We start from the raw sequence: 20675 nt of genomic DNA, 5'->3' as shown, positions 1-20675 counted from the left end.
CCTGCTGTGACACACATTTAACTATTTCAGTGACTTTTACAATGTATATTCTATGCTCTTTTTACAGAGTCAAGCTGGGACTTACAACTAACGCACCTTTTTGACACAGAGGAGAAGTACAAAGAAAATACTGAAAATCTAGGGAATGCAAGCTGATGTTGTGGGATAGTGAAGAAATGCTATCAGATTCTATGGAAATACCCTCAGAATATCTTACCCATGATAATGCAGCCCCCACAATAACTTCATACCATATTGTCAAAACCCGCCCCCCCAAAAAAACAAACGGTTGTAGAAACACACCTAACTGATCATGAAAATGCAATAAATGATCTGTATAAAACCTTACAGAAAGGAATGAGGTTTGGCTTTCCTCTGGAGTTCACTACAATCAGGAGTGGATCAATCAGTATATCCACCTCTGTTCTGGGTAAGTTCCACTATAAGCCTCAGATAATCTGGAAGGAAGTGTTTTATGAAAATATTGACAAAACAACTGACTAAATAAGGAAAAAATGCAAAATTGGCAACCTGTAATAAAGACTGTTAGATAAACTGAAGTCAATGACTATTATCAAGCAATTAAGTGGCTACTCCTGTAGCTGTTCCTTCACTTGGCTGCTTTGTTGAAAGTGATATCACGGAGTCACCACTCTGCTTTGAATTATAGGTTATTACTGGCTGGGTGGAAGAAATGCTTCCACCAGGACAGGTGCCAGCAAGGCAGGGCTGGGCAATTACCATCACACTGGGCAGTAATAAGTACCTGTCACGCTCTCCCAGAAGCAAAAATACAGCTACTTGACAAAAATGCTTGCAGTGTTCTGTACCATTATAAAGGACAGAAAATCATCTTCCATCCCTGTGGGACTGTCAGCTCCAGGAGCTGCTCTGAGGGTGTTTCTCTACCTTTGGATGAAGAAACAGAACAGGAGTCACACACACACACAGACTATGGACTTTGACACCAGGACTCAGAGAGGTTGGAGGGCAGTGAAGACCTTACTGCTGGAGCCCTCATCCACTGTGTTGCCAGGTCCTGCCTGGAAGGACAATGCACTTTTCACTGCTGTGGTCCTTGTTTCTTCCAAGATGTTACTATAAACATATTTTGTCAGGTCACTCCTCAAAAAGGGATGCCCTACAGGCTCTAAAGAGCAGAAGAGAATGAGAGGTGGTTCACGATAAACTGATTTCCAAGTCTTCAAGTTAATGATTTTAGCAGGAGAACCAAGTGCCACGTGCCCTTTTCACCTATTCTGTACAGAATCTTAGTACATATTCCTCAGGCTGGTCCCATGTCTGTGCTGTCGTTGTATCCTTGTGTTCTTCACTGTGGGCAAACATTCACACTGTCAGTGCTACTTTCAGAAGTCTTCACGTTTTTAATTTAAATTGAGGAAAATAATGTAGAGCTAAAATAGTACCTTGATCATGAAAAAATAAAGACAATAATATCACTAGGGCAACAAATCACAACGTTTGCCTAATCAAGTACTTAAAATGAAGAGTTCAAAACTCATCTCAACCTTAAATATCTTTTAAAACAAGTTTTAAAATAATGCCATATTCTAAATAAACTGGAAGAATCAAGGTCAATTAACAGACTACTATGGAGCTTGAAAGATAGGGTTAAATTTATCAGATGTTTTACTCATGGTGCCTAGATTAATAGCTATCTTCAGAATGATATTGGCTTTAAGCAGTCATGGACAAATATACATTGGCTTAGCTGTTATGACATATCTTTAGTCCTAAGGAAATGATGAATTATCTAAGTAGTCTGTAAGATAAGTGTCATATAGGGGCTAACCAAGATCCCTTCTCTCACTCTTAAACACACTTTGCTGATGACATGTGTGTGTACATATACTAAAGAAATCCTTAGAGATATTTCAGGTGAGAGCTTCAAACAGCATCCACCCACATTCCTCCTTGAGCTGTGCGGAATCTGAGGATCTAATATTGCTACAATTATAAACTCCAGCCTAATCTTCTAATCTTCTCGGAGGTAAGGAGTGCTATTCAGGAGTGGGTGTGGCCCCAGGCAACCACACATGGTTGTGACCATGTCAGGAGTGGGTGTCAGACTGGTCCATGCTTATAGAAAGTCTGTGGAGCCCTTTCCTCTCTTCTCCTTCTTCCCAGTTCATGGTCTGCTCATTTTCAGTCAGTAAAATCTCCTGAGAATCCTCGTTACCTGCAGGTCATGAGTATGGCACAGATCACACCAACACCATGAAAATATGCCAGCAGAAAATGGCATTTAGAAACTTCCTAAGGTCCTACCTCCTAAGGTCCAGGGGGGTGTGTTCAAAGAGCAGAGACCCCAGTGTGATCCCTCACCTCTACAGCTCCTGCTGGGCTGCTCCTCCCGCCCTTTGCAGCTGCACTGAACTGAACTGAAGCATAGCCCTGAGGCAGAGACCTGCATGCCAGAGCAGGACTGGCTGTTCCACAGGAGGGATGCAGATGGGCTGTGGAAAAGAGCCTTGTGCTGTCCTTTCCCCACTGTCTCCCATGCTGACCCCCTATGTGCCACCTATTCTGCAGCTCTCTGGGGAGGAGCCAGGACACTGCACTGGGCTGTAGTGAGTGTGACAAAACTCCCAGCCTGGTCATCTCTGGAAAATGAAGTCTCTGTGTGCCTTTGTGTGTGTGTATTGGGGAGAGTTATGTTCAGGGCACTCAGGAGAAACATGTAAGAGCCCTCCAGAGTTTATGGGAGGTGCCTTTGGCCGCAGTGAAAGAAGGAACTGGTAGCATTAGGAGAGGGTAAGTACTCTGTTGTTAAGGAGTGGTGGTGGGATTGTTTATTTTTCCTCCCATAAACGTTTTTTTTAAGGTCCTAATGGAAACAAAGCAAAGTATTATTCCTCTAAAAGCACTGTTCTTTAAGTAAACCAGACTCACTACTTGAAACATTCCAATGACATATGGTGGCAGCAGGGGGATGGCCGAGATGTGGATGGGTGAGGTATCACTGAGATAAAGACCCACACACAGAGACAGAGGTGCAAGGTGTGAGGAGAGGGACACATGCCCCAGAGAGCAGGAGGACAGGAGACAAACCAGCACATTCTTCTAGCGGTGTAAATTTATCCCTTTGATAGTTACCTTCAACAACCTTACTATTCCAGAGATCAAACTAAAAAATGTCAGAACCCTACCACAGTCTAACTTCAGAGGTCCAGAGAGCTTTCCCATGTCCTGTTGGCTGTAGGGGAGTCATGTCCTCCTTGAACACCTTCAGACACCTTCACTGGCATCAGCACCTGCACCTGAGCTCAGTGAGCTCAGTGTGCCAGAGCCAGGGCAGGGCACAAGCTGCTGCCCGTGGCACCAGTCTCCTAGAACAGCAATCATTGCTGTGGGGCACCAAAACACAGCCTTTCCTGCTCTTGTGAGAGGGCATTTTTTGACCATCTTCCACCTGGCTGAGCTCATGGCAGTGGAGCCCCATGCTGCAATAGATGTGCAGCTTTTAGTTACTCTTTTTTTTTTTTTTTTTTTTTTTTTTTTTGGTAAATTATTTTTTCATCTCTTCAATTTTCCTCCATGACCCAGAACACGTGTGTTATACCTGGGCTGTGGTTTCTGCAGTGGCACTGGGGTTTATTAGACCTCAAAAGAAGGGAATGGAAAGAACCCACCTGTGTTTTGCACATGAAAAACAAAAAATGAGTCCACAGCTGTCTTTCTCCAGCTGATAATGCAGACAAATGGGGACTATTTGATATGCAGTTCATTACTAGTAATAACAAATTGGTATACTTATAATCAATTTAAATATAAAGTGGTGTATATTTTTTCTACAGGCTTTGCAGGTTTGTAGATTGGTGTATTCACCTGAATTTGTTACACTTCATTGCCATATAAACTTCTCCCTCTTGCCTGCTGCCTCCTATTTGCATCTCACTGCATCTAAAATATGTCTTCATCTGGTAAAGATGAATGCTAATCTAGACTCTCATTTCTTCCTCTCTAGTGGTTTATGGCTGCTCCCAAATATCCTGGCTTCTTTCAACATCATGAATTTGGGATTTGAGAGATGAGAAAGGAACAGGGTGGGGGTACATCCATACATGGACACACATTCTTTCTTTGTCTTCTAGTCTCTTACTTGTCAAAGTCTGTTCAGAATTTAGGCAAGCTAGAAATACAAAATTATTGTCTAAAAAGAGAGTTTTCCATGCTATTTCTTGCCTCTACTGGATGAGGATTAGGAAAATAACACTTAGTGCAAGATTTGGCATAAAATTATCATCTTTGGCATTTCTTTTGTAGTTTAGCCATGTTTTGGATGACAGGGTGGTCTGCAGAAAAAAAGCAACAGCGTGTTTTGGGAAAGAAAACAGCCTTAGGAAAGTACATATGGGATTTCAAGGCAGTTACATCTAAATCCCTAGGAGCTTAAAATAAAGTCATCCCTGGTGTAGATGGTCTGGTGGGCAGAGTGTAGGTTACATGTTCAAAGTGACACAACATCTTTGTTCTGTCAAATGGGCATTGTGGTACGACCCTCACCTAAAAAAGCAGATACACTGTAATAATTCCAAACCAGCTGCACGTGGGCTGTGCCTTCACAATGGTTCAGTGTGATATGTGTCATAATTCCTACATTCCTACTCAAATTCCATAATGAGCTAAAAAGACACGTAGGAAAACACCTCCTTTCTTTGCAAGTTCTGTTTCCCAAACAGGTTCTTCATGATGAAAACCCTGCCACTGGCCACGGTGGAAAGATGTAAATCAGACAGCACCACACGTTCCAATGAACACAGGCGTGCAAGATTTTGATGTGACCACTCCTTTGTTAAAATGCATTACCCTGCAGAAAAACAGCAGAAACACATCGAAAAGACCAGAAGTAATTTACTTCTGTCCTACAGAGAATTGCAGAGCTGTAACAGACCTAAATCTCTAAAATCCTGCAGTGCTGATTTTGGAGGTTCCGCTGTTTGGGCATTCAAAGATGTCGTCACACTTCTCATGACATTACTCTGAGAATTAATTTTTTTCTCCAGAAAACCCTTTGACATTGGCAGTAAAGCCAGACAGATCAACTGTCTGGTTACCTTTAGAGCTCCATCACTGACAAACCTGGAAAACAAAACCTTGGGCAGCACGAATGCATTGTCTTCTCCCTCCTGCCCCCTCTAGCTACACCCAGCTGTTTTAAATAGTGAGGAGAAATTAAAATTCTTAAAGCCTTGCAGGATGTTTGGATTTCTGCCCTTTATTTCCACTTATATGCGCCATAGCTTGAAAATTTGCCCGTGATTTATAAATTCCCTGTTCAGTTCTCTTTTTAAAAGCAGCGACTAAGAATCCCGGCAAAGAAAATGATCTGGTGTTGGCTTCGCCCCTTGCCGAACTGCCGCTCACAGCCCTGCCCGTGTGGATCGTCCCGGGTTTGGTGTTTTCTTGTGCCCGATGACATTATGCAATTACACGATGCTAAACATCATTCGGGAATACAAATGCGAGAGGTAAAGAGCTCGGGGCTCTTTATTAGTTTATTCCAGGCGATCTTTCTTGTTTTACTGCGCGGCTCCTCCCCCTTTTACAGTTTTCTGCTATTCTTTACTAATTCTAGTGATTTGAGAAATGACCTTTAACCTACGCAGTTTGCAGACTCCTAAAGGGGATAATTGAAATGCCACAGTAAACCAAAGGCAATAAAATATTATTTACTAGGCATAAAACTAAGGTTGGTCTTCTTAAAGGAACGAACAGCCCCCTTATTCCTTCCCCCTCCCCGGACCTGGTGCTACACCTAATTTATAAATTCCTCACCAGGCGTCCCGAGGAATGAACAGCAGCCCGGGCAATGAGGATGCCTAATGGAAAGGCTCTTCGGATACTAGAGAGTAAAGAAACCTGCCGGCAGCGATGCTGCGGCCTCGGACCCCGCCGGGACGCTCAGGTGTCGCGGAGTCCTGGGCTGATCCCCTGCCCACCGTGGGCCGAGGGAGCTCCGCGCCGCCCCGATGCGCTCCCGTTCCGCACCGCCCCGCGCTGCCGCCGCTCGGCCCCCAGCGCCGCGCCCCTCTCGGCGGCCCCTGCAGCGCGACTCCTCCCGGGCGGGCTCGGGGGGAGCCGGGCGGAGGGGGGGCCGTGGCCATCGGGGCCTGGCGGGGGCAGCCGGCCCGTTCGGCCGCCGCTGGTGCCGCCGGAGGCTGCGCTTACCTGGCGGGCAGCGCCCCGTCGGGGCGGACGAGCTCTTGGCTCGGGAGCAGGTGGGCAGCGGCAGCAGCTCGGGCCGGCCGGGATGTGCCTTTTCCCCCATCGGCCTCCTGAAGGGATTTTATTTGCACTGGAATGGCTTTGAAGGAGTGAATGCATTTATTGATAGCGGAGCTGCTCTCGCAGCCTGGTTGGACTTCCCAGGGCTGCTTTGATAATGTGCCCCCTCCCCCGCATCCCCCCGTGGACCCATAGATGCAGACGGATACAGGGGAAATACTGCGGAGTTATGGCACGGCTGGGGGAACGCTCCCATTTCCTGTGCTTGGGTGCACAGGGGACGGGAGAGGGGCAATAAAAACCCGAGGGTTGCAGACCGGGGAAAGAGCTCGGAGGCGCAAAGGGTCCGCAAAGCCCCACTCCCCCGTAGCTCTCATTGGGTCTTACTTGATTTTACCCGAACAGTTTTGTCAAAAAACTCGCCAAATTTACAGCGGCAAAAAACCGCTGCAGGAGGAGGAACACGAGCCGTCGAGCTCGCTCGGTCACCCCTTTGGCAGGCGGCACACGCGGCCGTCTCCGCGCCTCGGAGCATGCGACAAGCAGGACTTGTCACCGAGCCGCCCGGCAGGGATGCTGGGGCAGCCCCTCGGCGCGGCCATGTGCGCCGCACATTGTGTGCACATGTGTGCGAGAGGGAGCCCCGCGGGGCCGGCCCGGCAGAACCCGCGTGCGTAAATGGGTATATCTGTGTGTACATGTGTGTATATATGTGTACATGGCTGTATATGGCTGTATATGCGCGCCCCTCCCGGCCCAGGACAGGCAGCCGGCGGTGCGGGAGGGGCCATGCATCCCCGGACGCACCCCGCCGGCCGGGATGGGCGCATGGGGCACTGCTTTGCAGGAAGAGTTTGCGTTCACGGGGCCTCACGCCGAGCCTGACCAGCGAGGACGTCCCGGTGATGCGGGGCTCAGCGTGGCGGACGGGACGGGAACGCGGATCGCACGGATCCCGGGGCTCGCCGCCCGCCCCGGGGCTGCGCGGGGTCCCGCTCGCTGCCGTACAGCTTTAAAATCCAGCCCCGTCTGCAATAGGCCGGCCCTGGGCGCATGCGCTGCCGAGAAAGTTTTCCAGCTGCCGTTGGCTCTCTAACTTTTTTTTTCTTTTCCTTTTTTTTTTTTCTTTCGCAGTTTTAAGCAGCGGGGTGAAGAGGAGCGAGGGAGAGACGCGGGGGGAGCGGGGCTGGCTGCAGCGGGCGGGGGCAGAGCCCCGCGTAGGAAGGGTCGGCTGCCGCGACGCCGCCTGCCCCGGCTTGCTCTCCCGGCTCTTCTCCCGCGTATCCCGCTCCCCGGCGCTGGGCGCCTCTGGCACCGATGGATTGGGGGAGCCGCAGCTCCTGAAGCCCGGACTGCTCCCCTCCCCCTGCCCCTGCTCGCCTTGCAGGATCAGTCGCCCCGTAAGACAGACACACGCGTGCACAGCCCCCCTCCCCCTTCCCGCTTGTGCAGAAACTTCTTTTTCTGTTTGGGCTTTTTCTTCTCAGTGTAAAATGGAGGGAGCCGGCCCCGGGATGGCTCTGCAGCGGCGGACCCCCGGCTCCGCACCGCCCAGCCTTTAAGCAAGTGAAGGGGGGCGGGCAGGGGGGAAGCCCTGCACCCGCTCGGCTCCATCGTCCCCCTCGCGCGGGCCGGTCCGCGCCGAGCTGCGGAGGGGGCGGTCGGCGGCCCGAGCGCCGGCGGAGCCGGGTGGGAGCGCGGGGAGCCCCGCGGCGGCACCACCTGGGCTGGTGGGACGGATCGTCGCCCGCGGCGCTTTCGCTGCCGCTTGTGAAGATTTTTATTTGCTTCCGCACAATCACGCCCACGGGCGCTGTGTGCGTGTGTTGGGTTGGCTTTTTTTTTTTTTTGGCTTTTTTTTTTTGGCTTTTTTTTTTTTTTTTTTACCTCCTTCTTCTTCTGCTGGTGGAAAGCCCTAATTACTGCGATTGCTGATGGACCTTGGAAAGAAGGCTGCATTGGTGCCCCGCTCCGCAGTCGGACACGCTCGGTTTGCGCCGGACAGGGCGGCCGCTCGCCCGCCGCCCCCCGCCAGCTCCGCGGGCCCCCGCGCTCCCCCGGCCGCGGCTCGGGACGATACCGCCCGGCTCCCGCGAGCCAGGATTTTACTTTCGTCTCGCCGTTTCTCGTCCTGCTCCGCTTGGATTACTTGCCTGCTCCCGCTCGGTGATCCCGCGCGATGGAGGTGAGTCCGCGCGGGGCGCGGGGGCTCCGCGCCGCAGGGGCCGCGGGCGCGCAGGGTGGGCTGCGCTCGGCGGGGTACGGGATCCCGGCGCGGGGCGGCCTCTCCTCCCCTCCTCGGCTACCGCCGGGCGCTCCCACCTCTCTGCTCTCACCCACCGCGGAGAGCGCTGCTCCCCACTTGGGAAAAGCTCTTGTATTCTCTGGTTTTCCTTCTCCTTTTAAATTTCCCCCCGAAGAAAGGCTGCCCGCCGCAGGGACACTTGCTGGGCTCGCTCTGCCCGCCGCATCCCGGTGCATCTTTCTGGCAGCGGCTCCTAACGCGAGTTTAAAGACATCTTTCCAAACTTCCCAAACTTTCCCGAGGAGGATCGCTATGGAGGAGCCCAACGTCGGCGCTAATGGTGGCCTGTACCTTTAAGGAGAGCTGGCTGGGGGCCAGCGGAGGACCCGGACTCAGCCCCCCCCTCCCCCCGCCCCCCCCCCATTTAATTTTATTCTCAGTTTCTGGAGATTATCACTCTGCATCTGCAGCGGGTCCCGCCTGGGTCAGCGCGGAGGAGCGCGGCTCCCCGGGGTCCCCTTGGCGCTGCGAGGACTCCATGTTGGAAAGGCTGTTGGCTTTTTGTTGTTTGTTTGTTTTTAATTGTCAATTGTATGGTAAATGGGCTGCGCTCGGAGGGTCACGGGGAGTTCAGCGGGGCCGAGGAGCGAGGCTGTCCCCGGGCGCCGAGGGAAGGACACGATGTGCCTTCACCCCCGGGAAAACACCCCCTCTGCGCCTCCGGCGGGGAGAGCTGGGCCGGGACCCGAGCAGTGCCTTTCCCTGCAAACGTGAGCCGTGGTCTCGCTCCTCCAAATGGCTGTGAAGGCGCAGCGGGGAGCAGGGGGCGGCCGGGGGGTCCCCGCGGAGCCGCTGCTCTTCCCGCGGTTTACAGCCCCCCGGAGCCGGGCTCTGGATGCCGCCTGCCCGCTGGTAGTGCTCCTAGAAAACCAGATGCCTTCGCAGGCTTTCCAGACACCCCGTGTAAAACAGGATCAGAGGCGATCCCGCGGTGCAGGATCTGTAAAAGCCTCTCTTTTCATCTCGGCAAGGAGCGCGGGCTCCGCATGGGGTGCGTTAAATACCAAAACCCAGTCTCCGCGGCCCTACAAAGTTGAACACGGTGCCTCACACTCCCGATCTCCAGCGCTCCATGCTGCTGGGCAGTCTGCCTTTTTTTTTTTCTCCTTTTTTTTTACTGTTGGATTTTTTTTTTTTTTTTTGGTGTTGTTTCTGGTGGCACCTTGTCAGCTGCTGCGTGCGGAAGAGCCGGGCTGCAGGGGCCGGGCCCGTCCGCGGCTCCGGGCGCAGGTGCCTCCTCCGCCTCGCTGCTCGGCGCAGCGTCCGCAGCCGAGGAGGGCGATGGCAGCGGGGATGGGGCGCGGGAGGTGCCGTCGGAAGGGCAGAGCCGCCCGGCCCCGCCGCCTCCCGCGGCTGCGGCGAGCGCGGCTGCCCCCTGTTGGGAGCGGGCCGCCACCGCTCCCCGGGGCGCCGCGGCCGGGCTGGGGGCTCCGGCGCAGCGACGGCCAAGCTCGGGGGGCACCGGGGCTCTTGAACGGGGCCGTGGCCTTTGGCCCCGCCGACCGGGTCTTGCAGCGGGGCAGCGCTCCGCTCCCGGCGCTGTCCCGGTCACCGCCTCCGTCCGCGGCCGCCCGCCCCGCCGGACTGCTGGCCCGGGCGGCTGCACAGCTGTTGGTGTCCCGCATGGGCACCGGCGTCTCCGACCTCCTCAGGGTTCGGGCAGTTTCACGGCGCTTCTTTGTTACTGTCATTATTTTAAGAAGTAACAGATGAAAAAAGCCCGGCACGTTGTGCGCTGCTGGGTGTCGCGGCTTGCCCCGCGCACACCTCGCTTCGCCTCGTCCCTCGCTTACTACGCCCTCGGTGTTCGCACCTTTGCCGGGACTGAGCCCCTCTGAGGCGGGCGGGCTCTTCCTGCTGCAGGAGACCGGCCCCCGTTTACGCACCCCCAGCAGTGGGGAGTTGGGGGGGCTCAGCTCCCCCGGGCAGGGGATGTTTAACCCGCACGGCGCGGCGAGGGTTCGCCCCCGGGCTGCGTCCCCGGCGCAGTGTCGGGGAGCGGCGCATGGGGGTCTCCACGCTGCGGCAACATCCCCGCGTGTGCCCGGGCAGGTTCCGTGTCCGGCCCCGCTGCCAGCGCTCCGTTCCTCCCGGCCCTTCGCAAACAGAAATAAATTAGAATTAAGAACACCTTCAATTCAGCGCTAAGGGCCTTTGGAGAATGAATAGGGAATAGGGAGCCCCCAAGTGTCGAAATATCCTTTTTTTTTTTCTTTTTCTTTTCTTTTTTTTTTTTTTTTCCTTCCGAGGGGAGGGGAAATAAACCCCGGGAATGGCTCTGGGGAGCGAGTGAGAGAGTCCCGTGTGAGGACCAGACGGTGATCGCGGGACCTGTCGGGGGAAGCGTTTGACTTCCAAGACGGCAGCCCGGTTGTTGCAGCGTCCGGGTCGGGACGCGGAGCCGCTCCTTGTCGCTCCTGGTACCTCCCCGGGACAGTACCGATCCTGGGGCTGCCGTCGGGGCAGTCACCGCGGTGCCAGCGCGCAGCTCAGGGCTGCCTCGGCGATCACGGAGGGCGGGAGCCCCGAGGCTGCGCCGAGATGTTTTAGGGGACGGCGGGGAAGGGCAAGGATCGGCCGCATCGTCCCCGGGCGGGAGCCCTCGGGCACCCCGCGGAACCGACCCCTCGAGGCACCGGCCCCCCTTCCCTCTCGGGCTCGCTTTGCAAACCTGAAGCCGCCTTTAGCCAGCCGTGAGCCCTTCGTGTCCCCGGCGCGGGCAGCGATGGGGTAATGCCCGGCCCGGGGCCCGCGGGTCGCTGTAGCCCCGGGGCAGCGGGGATGGGGTCCCGTGTGCGGAGCAGCTGTTCCGCCTGGTCCCGTCCCGTCCCGTGGCGGGCGGGGTGCGGGAGCGGCGGGGCCGGGGCAGAGGGACGGGCGGGCGCCCGGGAAGGCGGTGTCCGCGGGGGGGTGGGGGGTGCGGGGGTGGGTTCTGCCCGGTGGAGCGGGAGCCGCGACGTGCCTGTGTCTGGCACCAGAGCCTCGGCGGGGAGAAGGGCCGGCGAGTCAGAGTCAAGTTAAAAGGGGCCCGGAGACTTCCGTTGTTTAAACTTGAATGCTCGAAAATGGTCTGAGAAGCAATAAACAATCTGATCCTTTTTCTCCCCCCTCTAGAAATCCAGTGCAGTATTAATCCACGGAGGTGCTGTGGGGACAGTTGGCAGTACAATGGCTTCTCAGTACCTCGTAGTGGCTCTGGCCGTTTTCTCCTCTTTTACCCAGGTTGTAATAGAAGCCAGCTCTTGGTGGTAAGCATCTAGTATCGGCTTGGTTTTGAAAGGGGGTGTCACGATTTGCTCGCTTCAATGTCTCTGTGCTTCTTCTGTACTTTGTTTCTGCGGGAGTGCGGCAGGAGCAAGGCAGCAGGGGAGAAGTGCGCTGGTTGGGATATGTTGTGTACGAAAAGGAACGGGTCTGTCAAATAAGGGTAAATGTGCAACGTCTCGTCTTATCAAATACAGTTTTTAGAAATGCTGTATGATAGATTCTCTATGAATTTTATCATCTTTAAATAACTATAATTGTTTCTCCTTTAAAAGAGACATTTCAACTCCCTTAGGTTAGAAGTTTTGCATGTATAAGAGAAAATGCTGATTTGCAAGGAAAAACTTAAAGTTTCGGTTTGAAGTTTTCTGCAACTGAAATGTTTACAAATATATTTCATTACAAAGAAGTACATTTAAATTCCTGCTTTGGCAAATTATCTGTGTATGTACCATGTTGAGAGTTCTTGAAATAGGTGTTTCTCTGCTGTTTCCAGTGATGCCTTTTGGATTAATGGCCACTTTTTAATTGAAATGTACCATGTGAAGAGCACTTTAAGAATTAAGGAAACAAAGTTGATTTTGTTTAGCATGAATATACTTGCCTGTATGTTTTTGTGTTGTCATTCGGAAGAAGCTAGAAGTAGTCTGTAGCAAGTTTCTAACTTCTGGCTTGCTAAAGATTTCCCTACTTGTTTATAGATCAGATTGAAAAACCCAGACTTAAATATAAAATATGTGTTGAGAGAAATTGGGCTTTGGAGAGCTTTTTTCATTTTTGCCTTATTTATTTTCCTGGCCATGCAATTGTTTGGAGTTTCTGTTATTTTTACTATGTCAATTTAAGCTGCTAAAAGACTGCCTAGATGCAAGTCTTCCAAGTCTGTGTAGTACTTCAGTCAACACAATGTATGGTGATAACCACATGGATGGAAACTAATGACTTCTGTCCTGTCCTTAAAACAAAAGTTTCATATTTAAGTCTTTGGGGTTTTTCCTCACTTTTTAGCACAAGCAGGAGTTGTATACTCATGTATGATACAGTTCTGTCTGTGATTTATAGATTTTTTTTTTAAAAATATTTTTTTTTATTTTGAAGTCTTCCATTTATTAATGCAAATCTTTCTTTATGCAGGTCTTTAGGGATGAACCCCATGAACCCCATGAACCCTGTTCAGATGTCAGAGGTGTATATTATAGGAGCCCAGCCACTATGTAGCCAGCTAGCAGGGCTTTCCCAAGGACAGAAGAAACTCTGCCAATTGTATCAGGACCACATGCAGTTCATTGGAGAGGGTGCAAAGACGGGCATTAAGGAGTGCCAGTATCAATTCAGACACAGAAGATGGAATTGCAGCACTGTGGACAACAACTCTGTTTTTGGCAGAGTCATGCAGATAGGTAGGAAGCAACATCTTTATGATTAAACTCTTGTCTAAGGATATGTATGGCACACACTGTTCTGCACTTGAATCTCTTGCCAGGTTCTTACTGAGTACTGTATACAATCAAGTGTTTCTAAAAGTTGGCAAAGGAGTTGGATTATTTTTAGCCGGAGGTGATTTCCCACCACTGTCCAGCCATGTGTCTTGGAAATCAAAGTAGAAATATATATTTGCATATGGGAATAGGGGAGAAAGGAAAATGAGGCCCTGAAATCTCTTTTTTAGAAAACCTGAGACAAAACGAAGTTAACCTACAAGAATTAAAACCAGCAGCGTTCTGTAAAATTAAAGATGTCCATGTCTAGTTCCAAAGTTAGCAGCTGGATAATAAATCGCTCTTGGTCCAGAGGTTAACTGAAAATTGCTGCTCTGTCGATTAGTGTTTATAGGCAATTCCTCCTTGCTTATTTCCAGATCTGGTAATTTTTTTTCCCTCTTTTTAAGGAAAACAGATTTATTTTTATAGTACTGTAGCGGGGTAGTTTTCATGAAATCAGTTCTATCATGGCAAAATGTGTGATTGTCCTTATAGCTCCCATTTAATGGAATCACGTTGCTGGTAAGAGACAGATTCTTGTTTAACATCTTATCACAATTTGGTGGACACCCTACCCTTTCCCTATCAGATCCTCTTTGAAATGGCCTTCTCCAGTGCTCACGTGCTGCCTGCCTTCCCTGGCACTTAGGGACCTTATAGTATTTTAAAGTCCTTGGCAAAATTTTAACCAGTGCTGTTGAACTGGGTCCTTGGTGAAACCTTCCTGTGACTTTCCCAAATCAGACTGCTGATTTTGTGAAATCAACTGAAAAACGTTTATTTTTCTGGGTGGCAGTTGTGATCTTTTAAGTAGTGAGCAGTACACTGGCAAATGCAGCACTGCTTTTTAGTTGGAGTTGTAAAGTAAAGCTTTTATGTCAGTGTTTTTCTGTCCTGCTTTGACAAAAGAAAAGTTTTAAAATCGGTCTCAGTCTAGGTTTGTCTGTAAATGGGCTGACTCCAGTTAAAGTTGAAGGAATACATCAATTCACATTTGGTCTCAGTTCTTGTTAAAAGAAGCTTTTATTTGGAGATTGTTAGACAAATAGAAAAAAATTCTATTGCATAAAAGTACTGAATTGGAACATTTGATTTTAGATAAACAACCTTCCCTAGGCTTTTTGAAGCACAGTATTAATCCCCCATCAAGGGGGTTTTTTTAAGCTTACTCAAGCAAGAGTCTTAAAACACATGTAACATGAAAGCAAGCTTTTTCTGTACACCTCTCTGTTCTAGTAATCTAACAAATGTCAGAAAATTAATCTGTTTAAAATTTAGGCCTTCATCCTTCAGCCCCTATTTATTATCCAAGCAAGTGAAAATTAGCTCAGGGGGACTGCTGGTGTGAAGTAGTGTACAGGATGGGGCCCGTGGTTTGTGGTGTCTGTCTCTGGATTCGATGTTTCTGCCCTCCCCAAGTATGACAGATCTATTTAAAGGTGGTTCCTTTCAAGTTAAATAACTTTGCCGCACCCTTTTGCTGGATATGACGGTATTAGCTGATGTCTGCACAGCAATTCATCATGTAATTAAGCCACTTACTCTAATTGCAGATGGAAGCAAGGTTAATAGCCATATTCAGGAGTTAGAGCATGAAGAGTGTATTCACTGAGAGCAAGGAAGGTGGTGTAACAGTTGTAGTATTTCACGCTGAAATGCTGTTAGGACCAGTTGGTGTTCCTCTGCATGGAAGGAAAAGTGGACACTTTCAGAGCCTGATTCCATTGAGTTCAGCCTGCCATGGCCTGTGTGAGGGGCTGTCAGATGCCCCTTGCTCCCTGCAGTGCAGGAGGTGCAGGCTCTGAGTGCACATTGTTTGGGAGATTTTGCCATGTGCCCTTGGTTGTGCCCCAGAGAGTTCCCGGGCAGGGCACTGCCCGCCGGCACAGCCACGGCCCCGTGTGTCAATGGACAGTCTTTCTTCCAGGATTTACCCTGCAGTTAGCTAAAGCTGTACAAATAAACCTGCCGTTGGGTTTGGAAACTTGCTCTGTGGCTTATTGAACTGTAAAATTTTAGGGCCTGTGTTCTGCACTGCTCCCCTTGGGTGCTGGTTCCCAAGTCAGGCCACGGTGCTTGCTGCCTTCCCCACTTTGCCCCCTCTCCTGGCTTTGTGGCCAGCCCTGTGCAGGCTGCACATGGGCTTTGCACACACAGCTAAGTGCTAACAGGAAACAAAATCACTGGATCCTCCCCCAACAGCTCCGTGTGGTTGGGGTCCAGTTTATTCTGCCTTCAGCTTGATGTTGAATGCTTTTAGAATGCAAGACAAAGAACATTTTGTATCTTATGTTCAGGTATAAAAAAAAAAAAAAAAGGTTCTGTTCTTGCAGACTTATTCAGATCAAGTGTAAAGCTCAGCGCCTTGCTCTGTGGGTGGCTTCCTACAGTGTGTGTATATTGAACAGTTCCATTTCTATGTTTTATATATATGGGAGAGAGGGGACTTGAACGTGTTTGGAATGTGTGTTTGCTTGCCATGGCTACAATAGAGAGAAATCCTGGACTGTGGGAAAAGACAGATATGTTTGACAGTGAAGGAAAGCACAGTTGTGCCTAAAGGCTGTAAAAAAAAAAAAAGAAAAAAACCCCTAAAACTCAGAGTAACTCATCCGTGTGGAACCATCACTCTTAATGTGTTCCTGGGGTCAATGACTTGAGGCAGTGTTGGCTTGAAGTGTGCTTCAGCAGCTGATGCTATTTTATAATTTGCTTAAATGTACAAGGAGGGAACTTGCAGGGCAACTCTCTTTCCTGTACCCAAGCCTTTCCTTCTCCTTCCCACTAAGAGTAAGGTCTTTAAAATTTATTCCAGGGTAATAATGAAAACTAGTCAAAAATAGTCAGCTTTATAAGTTTAAATCCCGCAATAAGCAGCAGAGTTAACCATGTGAAAACATGAGCTAACTAAACATGGAAAAGAACAAAAATGGAACGAAGAGGGGAGTCCTGTGGTCCAAAGCAGACCATGTTTCTTTCCTCTCAATATAGTGGAAATTTTGCTTAAGGAATTAATCCAAAAATGTGTGTTGCAGAGCAAATGGGAACATTAAAATCTGTATGAGGTTCCCTCTGCTATAGTTTGCAGTACGTGCGAGGCCTAAGTCACCACATAAAGCCAATGTTTTTTTTAACTGAAAAGGCTACTCCTGTAACCCTTTATACCCACAGTTCATGTAAATACTTCCAAGAGCAGGTGTCTGTGAGTACAGACAATAGTAAGTTAGGTAGCAAAGTGCTTCTCATCTTCCTTAAGTCTCATCTTTCCTAACGTAAGATTTCTGATTTTTCCCATTTAAACCCAGCATCTATTACTAAAATTATTCCAGTGGATGACAGCTGTTATGTTAACAAAGCTGCTCGGATCATGGTGTCATCTTGATGTTAAATATGAACCAGTCTTCAAATTATTTATGTTTCAGAAGTGCTTGAAAGCTCCTATTAGATTTGACCTGTCATGATACGTCTTGTACAAAGAGATTTTGCCTAAAAATGTTGCTGTCTAAATATACATGACTTGCCCAAAACATGGCCTCTGAAAGTCCTAATTTTACAAAGGCCCATGCTGTTCCCTAAGAAAAATCATGTAAAATCAAGATTAAAAGCTAGCTTAATCTATTGATTAGACTAAAGATAAGGAATAAAACTTAACTCATATAAACAGAAAAAAATATTTAGTCTATTCTTAGTCAGTCTGAGAATCCTTCTTGGAAAAGACCCATTGGGATGCTGTCTCTTAAGGAGAAAAACAAACTTCAAGTGTTGTTCTCTGGTGCAAGTTTTGTGTTTGTTTGTCTGAAAGCTTTGCTAGTTGTACTCAGAACTTGTGGCAACTTTGGAAAAGTGATTGGGGAAGTCAGAATCTAAATGAGGTGGGATCAGACACTGTCCATAGGATGGGAGGTGCCCATGTCTTACATTATGGGTATTGTAAGTTTTTCTTAACGAAAGTTGGAAACTTGAGGTTTTCCATTTCCATTTAAGGGCACCAGATGCAGGAGAAAACCTTCAAGGCCACCTTGTGCCAAGGGTTTTTTCTTCCCTGTAATTTGTAAAGATGATTGTCCATGAGCTCCCTTGCCATGTTTGCAGGAGTTGGAGTGGTGGATAATAACCAGCACAGGTTGTTGTTAGTTTTAAATACTCTCCTCCAGAAGTGTCTGGCTAATGTGTAGGGTGGAAAGTTGTGTGTTATTCTGCTGCACATTTCTTTTGATACCAGGATACCTTTGTAAAATGCTTGAACTTTAAATAAATTGGAAGAAGTGGGTGAAGTGCATCAATCATATTTGAGAAGTAGTAATTTAAGAACCAGACTTTTAAAAGTTGTATTTAACATCCCTTTCTTCTAAAGGACAGGGAGCCTGTGGCCCTTCCTTCCCCTCACATGCAGGCATGGCTGCTTTGGCCTCTCTGGCCTCGTGGTCCTGCCATTCTGCTCTTTCATCCAAGCGTTCACCACCATGAATGAGAAGTGATTTCTGCTCGTGACAAACTCTGTGTGTGCTCACATGGCTTGGTTTTGCTCACTTCTTTCATAGTGAGGACGTTTTGGGCAGCGTGGGTCAGGATTACTCCACCTTTTAGCATGCAAGTGAACTTGGTGGCTCTGGAGAGCCTTTGTCCTCCTGGCCCCTCAGCGGGCCGGGCATGCTGGCTGTCCCCTAACCCCGCTTGTGTCTCTGTGCAGGCAGCCGGGAGACGGCGTTCACCTACGCGGTGAGCGCGGCCGGCGTGGTCAACGCCATGAGCCGTGCCTGCCGGGAGGGCGAGCTGTCCTCCTGCGGCTGCAGCCGTGCCGCGCGGCCCAAGGACTTGCCCCGGGACTGGCTGTGGGGCGGCTGCGGGGACAACATCGAGTACGGCTATCGCTTCGCCAAGGAGTTTGTGGATGCCCGGGAGCGCGAGCGAGTTTACCAGCGAGGCTCCTACGAGAGCGCCCGCATCATGATGAACCTGCACAACAACGAGGCCGGCAGAAGAGTGAGTGTCCCTCCACGCTCCTCCTCTTCCCTTCTTTTTGGGCAGAACGTGGCTCAGCGGGGCACAGAGCAGCCACCATGGCTTGTCTTTGTTTTGATGCACCAAACAAGAAAACGGCAAATACAGCGTGTGGGTGGGTGGGTGGGGATGAGTTGGTGTTGCTTCTGGTTGTCTGACAGTCCTGTTGCTTTCCTCATGGGGGAGGCTGGGACCAAAGCGTGTTGTGTTTCCCTCTGTATTGTTTTGTGAAAAGTGCCCTGCTCGCTGTGGATTCTCAGTAGAACAGAATTTTATTAGTTGGTATTTCCAACCAGGACAGTGTGTGTTGGAAGGAAGAGGGATGTGCTGGGCTTCCCAGGCTGGAATCGTGCCACAGGATTGTTCTGACTTTTTTTCTTTCCCTGGTTTAAGAGGATGTGAAAAGCTTCTCTGTGCTATTAGAAAACATGGTCTTCTGTGGTTGAACACGTCTTCATGGGTTCTTTAATCTCAAAAATGCTTTAAATGAATGGGTGTAAACTTTTATTTTTTTTAATAGTCTGAATATGAAGAGCCAAAATCATTATTTTCCTAGAGCTTGAAGTGCCAGCAATACTCAGCTGGAGACTGTACACTTGTGTTCTAAGGTGAAGAAGGATGAAAGATAATTGAAAATTAATAGTATTTAAATGTAAGAGGAGGGTGTCTGAAATCAGCAATGGACAGGCCAATTACTATTAGCAAGAAGAAAAATGACACTTTCACAGTTGCTTACAGAGACTCAGGAGTTCTTTCCCTCCTCAGCCTCATCTTTGCAGTGCCATTTGGCAGCGTTAAGACTCTGTAACTGCTGGGTGGAAGTTGTCTACAGTATCATCTAATGTGTCAGACCCCAGGATTTTTGGGGCAGTGTCAACACTGACTCTTATTTTATTTGTACAGGGCAAATGACTGAGGTTTCCCTGCCAAAGCTTTGTAAAGAGGATATTGCTATGTAGCTCTGACTCCCACCCATAGGTGTTTGGGGGTTTCTTCTTGGATGAAGTCTCTCTTCCAGAGCAGTATTTGGGATAGGAGGAGGATGCTGAGCCAAGAGTAGACAATCAGCTGCAGCTGAGCCAGGAGCAAGAGGAATCTTAACTCTTTCCCTAATTGCAGCCTCAAGCAGAGATCAATAGGGAGAGTAACTCAGATAGAAAATAAGGGGATGTTTTACATTTCTCAATGAAACAGCAAAATCCTTTGCTGGCGTGAGAGCAAATTCCTAAAATTTGAGCGCAGCCTGAGTGATGCTGCTGTCTGGGCTGTGTGTGCTGTTGTGGCTGTCCCTGTTGAGGGGAGAGGCTGGTGAGACTCCTCCTCCTCCTCCTGGCTCTTTGGGGTGCTGGGGGTGCATGTGTGTGTCGGCTGACTTGTCCTTCCCACTGTATTGGAGGAGGGGAGAGGATGCTAAGGTGAATACTGTGGGGGGGCCAGTGGGAACATCACAGAGGGCAGGAGGTGAGGGGTATAAATGCTCTCACAGCCATGCTAGTCTTTCATCATGGTTTTTCCTTCTCTCCCCGACTCCTGCAGACAGTGTACAACCTGGCTGACGTGGCCTGCAAGTGCCACGGCGTCTCTGGCTCCTGCAGCCTGAAGACCTGCTGGCTGCAGCTCGCCGATTTCCGCAAGGTGGGCGACGCCCTGAAGGAGAAATACGACAGCGCCGCCGCCATGAAGCTCAACAGCCGGGGGAAGCTGGTGCAGGTGAACAGCCGCTTCAACGCCCCCACCATCCACGACCTGGTGTACATCGACCCCAGCCCCGACTACTGCGTGCGCAACGAGAGCACCGGCTCCCTGGGCACCCAGGGCCGCCTGTGCAATAAGACCTCAGAGGGCATGGACGGCTGTGAACTCATGTGCTGCGGCCGGGGCTACGACCAGTTCAAGACGGTGCAGCGAGAGCGCTGCCACTGCAAGTTCCACTGGTGCTGCTACGTGAAATGCAAGCTGTGCACAGAGATCGTGGACCAGTTTGTGTGCAAATAGGGCACGGACGAGGTGGGAGGAACTGCAGCCGCCTGCCAGCAAGGGGTGCAGGCCCCTCTCCCTTTCCACAGGACTATCTCCACTTTATTTATAGAGTCCAACGAGTTGTCGTCTTCTTTTAAGAAAAAAAAAAGAAAAGGAAAAAAAAAAGGGCGGGGGAAGGAAAAAAAAGAAAGAAAAAAGAAAAATATAAAGGTTGCAAAGAGAAGTGCCTGGAAACCGTCTCTGCGTCCATCCCAGAACTGTGTGAGGCTTATATTTTTGGTAATAATGGGGGAGAATCTGAGAATATTTATTTTACAAAGGTGAAAAAAAAAAAAATCGACTTTTCTTACAAACAATAGAGTAGTTTGAGGGGAAAATTCGACATATCCTAATTT

The 20675-nt window shown here is 49.8% G+C and overlaps 1 protein-coding gene across 2 annotated transcripts; it reads left to right on the top strand.

Annotated features, from left to right (window-relative positions):
• Positions 1-11707: 11707 nt before the first annotated feature.
• Positions 11708-20295, top strand: WNT5A (Wnt family member 5A; the record flags this gene model as incomplete). Of its 2 annotated transcripts, none has more annotated exons than XM_082288663.1 (4): positions 11708-11802; positions 12953-13218; positions 17990-18282; positions 19837-20295. In XM_082288663.1, the coding sequence occupies exons 1-4, from the start codon at positions 11723-11725 to the stop codon at positions 20293-20295; spliced, it is 1098 nt and encodes a 365-aa protein (XP_082144789.1). In that variant the 5' UTR covers positions 11708-11722. The 2 variants fall into 2 exon arrangements, with proteins under 2 accessions (XP_082144789.1, XP_082144788.1); XM_082288662.1 differs by having other exon boundaries at positions 17990-18286; positions 19796-20295.
• Between the last annotated feature and the right edge of the window lie 380 nt (positions 20296-20675).

The sequence above is a fragment of the Coloeus monedula genome (assembly GCF_965178545.1).
Source record: "Coloeus monedula genome assembly, chromosome: 11".
NCBI lineage: Eukaryota > Metazoa > Chordata > Aves > Passeriformes > Corvidae > Coloeus > Coloeus monedula.
Note: the sequence above shows the minus strand (reverse complement) of the source record. Positions and strands in the feature narration are given on the sequence as shown.